This window comes from Macrosteles quadrilineatus, unplaced genomic scaffold, assembly GCF_028750875.1.
Source record: "Macrosteles quadrilineatus isolate MER2022 unplaced genomic scaffold, UCM_ALF_1.0 Scaffold_3__2_contigs__length_128488019, whole genome shotgun sequence".
NCBI lineage: Eukaryota > Metazoa > Arthropoda > Insecta > Hemiptera > Cicadellidae > Macrosteles > Macrosteles quadrilineatus.
In genome coordinates this window covers 4,318,211-4,330,729 of record NW_026542596.1, presented here as the reverse complement: position 1 = coordinate 4,330,729, position 12,519 = coordinate 4,318,211, and the positions used below count along the sequence as shown (strand labels likewise).

The 12,519-nt window shown below is 34.1% G+C and overlaps 1 protein-coding gene across 1 annotated transcript; it reads left to right on the top strand.

Annotated features, from left to right (window-relative positions):
- Nucleotides 1-6,142: 6,142 nt before the first annotated feature.
- On the top strand, nucleotides 6,143-10,438 carry LOC128988472 (protein no-on-transient A-like). The gene is made up of 3 exons (XM_054409786.1): nucleotides 6,143-6,393; nucleotides 8,266-8,742; nucleotides 10,186-10,438. Exons 1-3 carry the CDS (start codon nucleotides 6,143-6,145, stop codon nucleotides 10,436-10,438), a joined length of 981 nt encoding a protein of 326 aa, XP_054265761.1.
- Nucleotides 10,439-12,519: the final 2,081 nt, after the last annotated feature.

Genomic DNA, 12,519 nt, shown 5'->3' with positions numbered 1-12,519 from the left:
AGTAAATTTTAAAACATCTTTGTTGTTTTTTTTCCTGTTCAACATGGTGTGATTAAATATTATTTTTTTTATTTTTTTCTTGTGTTTAATGATTTTAAAATCAAAACTATTCGAACCGCTAATCGTGAAGGTTTTTCTTTTCCTAGATAATCATACTGAGAAATTAATTCATTTTAACAACTCAAGTCTACGCACAAACCACTGGCGTCTATGTAGACCTATTTCCTAGTACTTTATTATAATCGGAAGCAATTCGTTTTAAACTTTTGTTTAACTTTTTCCAGGTTTCGTTAGTTAATTTCATATATTAGTCAATAAATGTATGTAATGCATCTTACCTCTAACTACTCTTGGACCTATACTATTGCATTTTATAAAAAAAACTTGTTATTTTGTATGTAAAACTGTTGCGGAAATAAGTCTGATGTGATTCTAGTTACACTAAGCTATTTTTGTGATATTTTAAAAAGTATAGTTTAGACCCTTCTAATTTTATATTAATGGTCAAATTAAGATCACGATCGTGTTGTAAGTGAGGAGCTTATGTTTATTATATCCCCTTTTTAAATTTTACAACAACAAATTGTATACTTGGCACAATATTGTTTGTATCTACAATGTTATAATCAAAGTGTAAATCACACATTGTAAAATTTATCCTGGAATAAAAGAAAAAAATTAGTCGACATCACTCAAGCGAAATCTGGCACTTATAAAAAATAAGACAGGGCAAACATTTTACTTGCAATGTCCAATGTCAATGGTGTTTTAGGGAAAATTTTTGTTTTAGGGAAAATTTTACGAGATGATCAATCCAAACGGTAATTATTCATTCTTGTCCTACTTGTACCTATGTCGTTGATTTAAAAGATTAAAATTACATATCCTATTAATGTTGCAGAAATAAACAAGAGCTGACAAGTTTCAAATTCCTGAAAATTTTTTTTTTTTCTGACTGGGCAATGTTTTAAGATGATGAGCTTCAGAACCTTGAAGCAATAAAGTAAACGACAAACAATTGGTATTGTACGAAATATAATTGTAGACAACTTAAATCGTTCAACCTGTACATAACCATGAAGAAACACATTATCTTGACGTATAATAATTAATTGATTATAATCATCATCAATGTACGGTATAACTTCTTGGCAACGAGTTAGTAGGTTGTAGGCTAAACTTGGCACAGTCATATTTAACAAACCTTAAAAAATATTAATGAAAACTTGTCGTTGAGCATACATGCTCAAATGTTTTCAACTGTAGGTCCCTTGGTTCACATTAGCTGTATGGGCTATTAATTAACAGTTGTGTCTATGGAATAAGCCGGCCTTAGTCACTAACAAGACCACGAGATCGCGCCACTCATCCTACACTCACCTCCATTCATACTTGGCTTAAAATACCCACTTTGTATGGTCGCCATTTCATTGAAAAAGTATTAAAAAGTAAACAAACAATACTAAAGGTAGTTTTATCAAATACAAGGTTTTTTTTATTTCTCAAACAGTTCTCAGGTGATTAAGGGTTTCGTGAAAAAGTAAATAGGTTTTCAGGATGAGCTCATCACTCTGATACGCTTCATGTTTCAACTCTGTCCGTAATAGAGTTTCACTCACTTAGATGGGGATACTTTTTCTCTTACAGCTGGTCATTACTTTTAGTTTACAGCTACTGAAATTTATTTTTACTTGAAGCAATTCAAAGTCAATGCCCCTATTATCATAAACACGTTTTTTTGTTAGATATTTCAATCTCCATATAAAGTTCAAAGCAACATCCCTGGCAATCCTGTGACATGAAATATTCAATTCTTTCAAACATTTCGACGCAACCTGGGATGGATTTGTCTTTGCATAATCTCTTGGAGATCTTTTGAATACGGCACCTAAATCTCACGCATGTACAAACGCAAGGGTTGCATATGCTATTTTGTTAGATGGATAAGACTTAGTTTTAAGTGTACAATTGTTTTTAATTTTTTTTTAATGTGTATATTTACAGTGGACATTTTTAATTGGTTTATTGTCAATCAGTTTTCATTTAAATATGAGGGGAAATTGGCATAAAGTTGTTAAGTCCACAAACTTAAACTCATTATAAAGAAGGAGTCGTTGAAAGTAGTTAGATCAATATTTCAAACTGTTAATAAAAACAACACTTGTTTCAAAATTGTTTTTCTGAAATATTGTCGATGGTAAAATGTGAAGCAATAATTAATTGAGGGTGATGTAATACGCACCGTGTCTAGATATATTTAAAGAGAAATAATTTGGTGCATCAAGATATTTTAGGGTGGAAAATATGAACACAAAACCTTACAAGTGATAATCCCAGCAGAGTAGACTTATCTTGTCTGCCCCAAGCACAGAATGTTCTAACCAAAGTATTTGCTAACTACCTTCAAATTATAATCAACCAGAAAAAAAAACTCGCATTTATAATTTGAATGCAAGTCACAAATACTACTAGGGTGTTTCTTTTATTAGTTCGATACAATTATTTGTGTTATGCAACTCTATATGTTTACCAAACTGAAAAATCCAAAGACCTCTTTGAAATTACCTATTGAAATTACAATAAAAACTAACTCCTGCAATTAAAGTAAACATTCCGTTTCCTACATATGTAGTTAAGTTTTAAACAGGCTAAGGCCTGTTTAAAACTTATTGTATTGGAGGTTTTTGCAGTTGGGATAAAAATTAATGGTACATTATATTTCATCACTAGGGCCTAAACTGACTCGAAAATTACAACTGAGTTGACAAAGCTGATTTTTACTCCCTAAAGATTAAAAATACTACTGAACAACTATTTTCATCATATTGTGGATATAATCTTCTAATCGTATAAAATTAGACAAAAAAATTTTAGGTTACAAAAAATCGTTATCAATGTTTACATTACTGCTGTTTTCAACATACTGTAACTTTAAATACTGTATTGTGTGGTTAAAAGCATTTCCATTATGCTCTGATAAAATTTTGAGGTTAGCGAACATAAACATTTTACCTGAAAACTACGATTTTGCTGACCATTTAGAGAACTAAAAACGGCTGCTTGCCGGATAGTACGATGTAATAGTAGTTTAAGCAACGATTGCGTTAAGTTGGTCTTTACGACACGAGTAGAAAATTTTCTTAAAAACTTCTACGAGTGTCGTAAAGACTATTAACGCGAGTTGCGTACACTACTTTACCTACGAAAGTTTTTTAATTACTAATAATCTGGTTTTTAGTTACTAACAATCACTACTCATAACTTCTTAGAGAGGTTATGTTTTCGTTTATTGTCAGTGCCACTGAAAGTGATGCAACGACTTATTGTATAATCAGCTGATTTCATGTAATCACGTGTTTGTAAAACTTCGTTAAATAATTAAGTTACCTTTTTTCAGGGAATACGTTCTGCTAACATCATTCTTACCATAAATACTGTATCAGGTACAATTAGGGAAATAATTGCATTTAATTTCTTTTTTTTTTACAACTGAATGATTATAGTGAAAGAGTTAATTTACAGTTAGATCTCAGCATTGAATATTATAGAATATTATAAGCAGTTTGTGCTCTCATTTCCATCTCGTCAACTTCACTTTCACTAAATGACATTTTTAAAACAGTTTACTCTACCTTCCTTTAACTTCCACCTACTTAGGTTAAGAATACGCGAGTATCAACAGGAACAAGTCAGATCAACAATTAAAATTGTCAACTGATCAGCTGATTAGCTGATTAGTTGACGTTTGAAGCATTACAATTTTAATTGTTTTCTCTCAATACTTGAACCTCATTGGTCCGTTACCTGTGTTGATATGAGAAAAACTATGCTGATATGAAATGAAACTATGCTGATATGAAAGTAAACAGCTGTTAAGTGAAACTTTTCAATTCTAAGAACTGAACTGAAATGGCTACTTTAAAAAACGGTCGTAGGTAAAATAATTTAATACAAGGGTTAGGGCGTGCATCTTTTTAATTTAATTGAGGACTTCGACTGAATAAAAAGATACTACATTTACACGGTGGAATTTCTCTTTCGCTCTTAAGATGATGAATTAACAGAAAACCTGTTATAAAACATTACTTGGTGCAAGAACTAACCTGAGTCGAATAGAACAAAAGAGCTTAATGAGTAATAACAAAGTTGACTTGTTTTTATCTTCAACTGTCAAACGTGAGTATCTTGTTATTGGCCTGTTGGTCAAAGGTGCCTACCAAATAATTGTATTAAACAATTCCACAAAGAGTTGAGACCTAATAGTGTATAGAATGGTTGGTTGTGGGTTATAAATGAGTTTTTATTAAATAAGAGCATAATAATTGTATCAGCGAGTTACTCAATGAATTATTTTTTTTAGGATTGATGATTGTGCCACTAATACTTGTTCTTAAAGGAGTTGTATAGAATAGTTTGACAGTATTAGACAGAAAAAACATCACCCATGTGTTCGGTAACTTAACGACAAAATTAAACTACTATTTTATTTTTTTAATACACAGAGTGCACGAAAATATTTCCTACAACACCCCATAATTAGAAAAATAAGTTAATGCTAGTTGTACACATAGTTAAAATATTAAAACATGTTTATATGTTTTTGAATACGAGTTGCGATAAGACTTGATGGGCTCCAAATCAAGAGCACTTGGGGCACGCGAGTAGATTTTAAATCGAGTCTTTGGCACAAAAGGTTGTTGGAATTCTTCCCTTGACTGGGTGTTTGTTCTACCCTCGCCTCCGAGCTTATTGCGACTTTGGCAGTCATCTGATTGAGGAATCGCTGAATGAAAGTACAACTTCTGAAGAATTACTAAGTATCTTCAGGCCCCTTCGAAGGTTTTGACACATAATACATCTTTATAACTGCGTTGTAAGTAAATTATTTGGCAAAAGATTTTATATGTAGGCCCTATTAATACCCGTTTTGTATGGCCTTAGGTTTATTTTTAGACACAAAAAACTGCTGGAAAATGTAGCCTATGTTATCTTTTTTACTAAACTATTTCTATGGTATATTTTATAATATGGCGTTTCTATTTTTACTTTCTCCCCCTATACATGGTACATGGAAAAAGTATTGTTTTCTTTCAAATGTCCGAGGTGTTTTTTTTTCAAAAATTATTTTTAATGGTGGTTTTTCCATGAAAACCCATAAAATAACAGGAAAATTGGATTTTCTCAAAAACGGCCAAAACGATTATGGTAAGAATTTTTTTAGTATGTTATAGCCCTTTAAATTCAGAACAGAATGGTACAAATCCCATTTCTGTAAAAATTACGGTTCCACAGTTATTGTAATTTATGTTATTTGCGCATATAGACGAAAATTTGATTTAAAAAAAAGGCTGGCTTTGATTAGAATTAGTATCTTATGGTTCAAAAGTTATTGTAAATTGTGTTATTTACCCATTAAAACCCATGAAAACGGAAAAATGGATTTTTTAAAAGAAACCGATTCTGATTGAAATTCCTATGTTATGATCCTTTTAATTCTAAACAAAATAGTGCAACCCCCCTTCCCTGCAAAAATTACGGTTCAAAAGTTGATGCAGCTTTCATGATTTTACCTATTAATTATCATAGTTACTCTCATCGCTTACCCATTATAAAGGTTGTTGACAAGCTAATGGGAGAAAGTCTGTGTCAGATTGATGATGCCGTTGGAGTGTGACTATCCAAACACCACACAGTTTAAAATTAAAACCAATAAATCACTAGCACTAGTGTATTGTGTTTTGTATCGAAAATGTATTATAAATGGGCGGAAATTAAACTGTGTGGCTTTTCATTGAAAACTCCCCCAGTAAAAAGACAATTATCCTGCGACCTATCTACGTTTATTTACTTGGTAGGTTAGGTTAGGTTAGGTTCCAAAACTTCGTATTCATAAGATTGCCAATTGGATTTTGAAAAAAATGTAAGACCCTCTGATGGTTCAAAACTGGGCTCACCTATCCATGGTGATTTGCCTTCTAATAAATGATCCTGGCTAAAGAATTGCTGGGTTTAGCCAGAAAGAGATATTCGCAAATCAAGTCAATTCCCTACCCATCCTACATCCGCATTTGGCTTAAAATACGCACTTAAGCATGCGTAGCTGACTCCAGATTGTGGACTCCAGACTCCCTACCACTAAGTCATGGTGATGTTACATAAAATGTTGCCATTGGTGATTGACTGGGTTCTAACCTCGGTCTCTAAGAAAAAGCTCCCGTGCTATAACATCGAGACAAGCCGTCCCTCAAGTATTATCTCTTACAACAGTCAACAATACACATTCGACCTTCACCGTAATCTTGCATGGCAGTCTTCAGTCCACACAATGTCCCTTGTGTCGGTTAGTGTTGTGTTCTTTTACTCGTGTTTTTGTGGTTGTGCTGCATTACTTAGGTCTGGAGTTAGAACCAATCATCCTCATGACTGCACAGTTTTGTTAAATTATTATTGGGCGACCCTTTTGCTTATCCAATGAGTTTTCTGGTCAAATGCATAAACTTATTTTGCCATGGGTTGATTTAGTGGGTTCTTAATTTTTCTCTTTGCTTTAGCTTATTTTTGAATTCAGCCATTTGAGTACAAACTTAAGTGGACACGTTATAATTTAATCTTCAGATATTTTCCGTTGAGTGTATTACTTAAACGTTGGCTATTTTCATATTCAAATTATAATATTAAAAATGTATTCAGCACAGAATACACTTGTTTTTTATTTATTGTTTAGAGTCAATTATTTCTCAAACTATTAGTATAACGTAAATTGTTATTGATTGAATGTAACTGAGGCAGTTGAATAAGTTACTGTGTACAGTACACCTTACGTATCTGACACCAATGCTAATTTTACCGTTTCCTGTTGAGATAAACTAATTAAGTTTTACACAATGCTTACGTGATTATGATATACGATTTTTTTGTTTTTCAGCGTATTAAAATGTTTTAAGCATTTTCATTTCCAAAATAATGATTTAGAGGTATTATTCGAATGGGTAAATGATATAGGAGTGGATTAGATTGCAAACATCATAATGATCAGATTAAGGCTAAATGTGTCTGAATGTTGAGAAACATACTTCAAATTTGTTCAAACAGTATAACATTTACAACATTCTATTTAAAATTGGAAATGGAATATATATTTCACTTATAAAAGGGCCATTAAATGAATTCTTTTAATTGTTTGTTAGAACAAATTTATAGTAATGGAAAATTTGTCAACATTCAGGCGTGTTGCAAGTCTGACGATGCAAATTCGCATAAAGCAATGTACAATGTTTATATATTTTGAAAGCGAGCATTAAAAAAAATTATATGAAACATATTAAATAACATCCAAGTGTTGTTCAAAGGTTTATTGCGGACATTTTCCATCACGAATGTAAAAAAACAATACACTACGTTTCGGGATCTGGAATCTGTAATGTGGAGTCTCATTGGTGGAGTCATAGCGTACGGTGTTGTTAGTGTTCCATTGTGTGAGTTTTTTGTACGTAAACCTTTTATAGATTATAGTGTTTTGTGATTTGTTATTAATTGCATGTTGTATCATGACTTGACTAGTGCATATTTTTTGACTACTACCCTCGGTAGTGTATTCCAACTTAGGTTGGGCGTTTGTGTATTGTTAGTTGTAATGTGTTAGTTAAGTTTTTCACCTGAAGACGGGATCAGATTCCAGATCCCGAAACGTAGTGTATTGTTTTTTTACATTCGTGATGGAAAATGTCCGCAATAAACCTTTGAACAACATTAACTCACCATCACCAACAATGAACTTCAAACAAAGAATCCAAGTGTTGTGGAATTATTTCTTTCCCAGTTAATATTTCTGCACTTGAAGCAACCGTGTGAACGATTTGTTTAGTTACTAGGTATTAGATTTTACGTAAAATTACAGTATCAAAGTAAGCAAAAAGCTTTGATAGAACAAGACATTCCAGTCTCACTTTAAATTTTTTTCTCGTTAAATTACCGTAATTAAATTTAGCCATCGACAGAGTACGCTGGTCTGAACTACTGGTTTCTGTTGAATACGCCTACTTGTTAATCACCCCAAACTGGGAAAGACGTTTAATAGTAAACTATGACGTCTTATTATAACTCTCTTGGTATTAAGGGAGAAAATAGAACTCCTGAACATTCTGAGAGTGGCTCATTCAACTGTTCTGTAGGACCTGACCCATGTAAATGAAATGTCTAGTAAAGATTAATAGCCTTGACTATTTACAACTACTGTATGCACTACTTCATCCATTACTTCCACAGCTCCGACCCAGCGTTTCCTCGTATCCTGGTGGCAAGTCCTGTGAGGGCGTGTCCTGGGGGGATGATGAGAGACCCAGGGGGTGACTGTCGTGCTGTGGTTGGGGGAGAGGACGACGAAATATGGACAGTGAGTCCGGGAGTGACAGGTGGAAACGGAGAAATACAGGGAGGGACTTATACGTCTGGGCCGACACAAGGTGAACAATATATGAATGGTCAGCAGTATGGCAGTAATAGCCTCTCAAGTCAGCAGAATGGCAACAATAGGCCTTACATCAGCAGCCAATACAGCAACAATAGACCTTATATCAACCAGCAGTATGTCAACAGCAGACTTTTCAGTAGATTTAGGCCTAGCAGCATCTCAAGCAACACTGTCAATCGAACGTCTACAAGGCAAAGACGTCTCAGCGTCTACAAAGCTCTTCCGCTACACAAACGATCCCGATCAAAGGACGTTGATGAAATGAAATCAAGGTAACTTAAGTTTTTGGAATGTACGCACCTCAAGTTTAGTGAATTTCATGCCGTAGAGCACATTCTTTACATTTCACTTTGTATTTTTGTAATACTCGAAAAACTATAATAACTTCTTTAGTAACAGCTGTGGTGAGAAGCATCCAGTTTTCAGTGCAAAATACCAATTTTGGTTTTCTTTCAGTTTGAAAAATTGTTTTTGGGACAAGTCCTAAGGCAAGGATGAGTTCAAGTAGTTCAACACAACACAATACCTATATTTAATATTTTTACTGTGAATTTGTATGTCTACGTGTGAATCATTGTCATGGTCGAACGGAAAACTTTTAATAACATAGTACAGAAAGTAGCTATTTTCGATGATAGTTCAAAGAAAAAAATCGTTTCCCTAGCTTTAATTTAGAGCGGGACAAAAACGATCATCAGATTTTTCCTTGTTCTTAATTTACTTTTGCGTGCTCTCAATAAGTTCTCCATTTGCCCACTGCGCACTACAGTTTCTTGTCGTGCTTCTATCTATTTTTTCCCAAACTCTATTCGCACCGACTAAGGTTTACCGGCTAAAGTTGGACGTTGTGCCAATGGTAAACAATATAATCCTCTCAACTTCGGATTCAATTGAGTAATTAATTGCAAATAAAAAAACACAAACGTTAGTTACTTATTACACAGGATCTGAAGTAAATTATTTTCAAATGTAAACCTCTACAATGCAATTTACTCTTCCAAATTAACTCTCGTCTAAATGTCGTAGTATTATATCCGCCTGAATTATCAATTATCAATTAGTTGAAATTGGGATGCCACATGTGTGCGTATTTTAACCCAAATATGAGTGTAGAATATTTTGAGATTATCTGTGTAGCTTTGTTACTGGCTGAGATAAGCTGGGTGATGAGGGACAGCTGGGTCCAGTTTCGAACCAACAAAAAAATACTTAACTTTCTCAGGATCGAACCGGTGACCATTAGATTGTTAGCGAGCACTTTCCATTCAGTTACCGAATAGAGCGAATATCGAATACGATTAAATTAAAAACACATTTTTTTCCGATATTTTCTTTTAACTTTGAAAAAATACTGCCGTAGTTGTTGGGGAATGATTTGTTCAGGGTAATTTGAACACTCACTGTGCTAGGCTATTAACCCTTCAACAAACTTATTTTGTATACAATTTTCATTGAGAATTTTCATTTTCACGAATAAATGAAAATTATATTTGCATTGTGATTTCTCGAATAACACAAAGATCCGCATTTCTTGCCACTTTAGCCTACCAACTTATTCAAGGATGCGTAATGACTCTGTAAGTGGAGGTCCGAGGAAGATTTACAGCGCGTGTACAACTTGCCATTATCTCGCACTGGACAATAAGGTCTGACGCTGCGGGATTTCCACTCTCAAGTCCATCTTTAATAAAATTAGAATATCCTGTTTTATTCAGTCTCACCATGAAGACGAGTGCGCTGTTGCTTCTGGTAATCGCGGTCTTCTCTGTGATAGACGGAACCAAATATAAAGGGTATGGAGGAGGTTATGGGGGCTATGGGGGTCATGGAGGTGGTTGTTGTGGAGGAGGTCATCAAGGTGGATATGTAGGTTACGCTGTCGTTCCCATATCCTATGGTTACGGGGGTCATGGCCATGGAGGTTACGGTGGAGGTCACAAGAAGGGCTATGGGAAGAAGTGGGGTTAACATGACTGGTGAGTAAATAAAGCGTAACTCATTTTATATCTTAAAAAAAAATAATAATTTTCATACTACATGTATATTCTGTCAAATGCATGTTGAGGGAAAAGTCTTTCGTCGTTGAAATTACGATGTTAGGACAACTGCATTTCTGTTGGTCATTTTATCAAATTACATTCAATATCGTGGCATAACCTTTTTCCAACATCAACGAATCTTTAACAGAGAGCTCCATTCCAACTATTGTTATGCCAGCTGCAAGTTATCCCTCCCCGTGTTATTATAAACTTGTTATTATTTGTTCGTAAGTTAAGTTGCTAACCATACTTTTTCTGCCAATAACACTATTCAAAAAGGATTTACCCAAAATTCCTTTCTTTCATTGTTATTTATATCCATTAGTATAATGATATGAACAGATCTGATGTTTTGCAGCCCAAAAATCAATTTTACGCCACATCAACTGGTCGTAGGTACTATTCCACATACAAGTACAAATATTCCCGCCGCAGCAAACCTGCAGACTAAGCTAATTTCAATTCGTCTGGATTTTAACCAAAATATTTCCATAAACAAGTGATATTTATTCCCCATTTATATTAACATTAGAATTAAAGAATACTTAGGTTTCCTGCTGTGAGGAAGAGACACATTTTTTTATGTTGGTAGTATGGGATGGAATGGATAAGTTTGCCAAATTTGATTGACATAATATGTACTATGAAAAATAATAACATTGGTAATTGTAAATGTTGTTCTTTCATTTCATTTGTAACCTTTAGTTGCACATCAATGCTTCAGCATACAAAATGGTTTTTTGAGCTCTGCATGTTAGCTGAAATGAAAATTGGCCATTTCCATGCTTTAAGGATAAAATTTTAAAACTCAAGTTTTTTTTTAACTTCAAAACTCTATATATGTTGTTACAATTACCCGATATTGCTGATTAAAAGCTCGTTCAAGAATATCCAGCTCTACATATTTATGCAAAATGTCATCAAAATCGGACGAAAATTACTCGAGTTTTCGTGTTTACGGACACACATAATGTAAAATTAGAATTTTATACATATATAACAATTCGAACGAATAGTGCTTTTGCTCCTGGGGATATCACAATGAAAAAGGTAAATTTGTCTCGTGTCTAGGTCTTTCCTACGGTAATAGTCCCTTCCCTATAGGGAAATTTACTAAAAGGAAGTTAGTTTTGTATACAAATTGAAATTTAATACACACCTTTACACAATACATATCAACGCCACATTACCATTCTAACCCAAAAACAGAACACTAAAATCAATAAATATACAAATACCGTAATGTTAACATCAGGTTTATTTGAAACAGCTTATTGAAACACTGTTAGCAGTAAAGTACTTCTATTAGAAACTGACTGGATCTTTGACGGCCTGTGGGGCATAACAGGGGTAATGATAGACACTTCTGATATTTCCCCCCCGTCCTTGGACCTTAAGCTTTAAAATGAATCCTCAACAGCCATACTACCTTTTTCCTAGCTCGAGATATTTCGTGGGGACCGATTTGCTTACGGTATTAAATATATAGATTTCTTACCAAATAATTTGTGAGTCGAAAGCTGAGTCGGTAGCACCACGATTTCGGGGCGAAGCAGCGGTGTCGTGGGTTCGGTTCCTAGTACCTGTTACGACTTTTTATGAGGACAGTTGTAATGTACCAGCGCACCCCTAGCTGGATACGTTCCACGCACAGATACGTGTAATCTACGTGGACGGGCAAATGCAAGGTTAAAAGAGGCCACCAACCTCGTTATAAAACAACTCAATTAAATCACATTTGACAACGAAGTCAATAGAAGTCTGAAAAACACACAAACAATAACAACTTATAATGAAAACAAGGTTTCCAATTAAATATTTAGATTCCCCCATGTTAATCTTATGGGAAAAACACCAACTTTGATGGCCTGTGGGGCAAAGCCTGAGGATTTTTTATTACAGGAATTGGTGAAAGGGGGCGTCTACACAAACAACACTTTATTTTGACTCATCGTTTGTAAAAACCTTGCAAATTACGGCAATAAAAAGTTTCTGATTTCTGATTTCTGT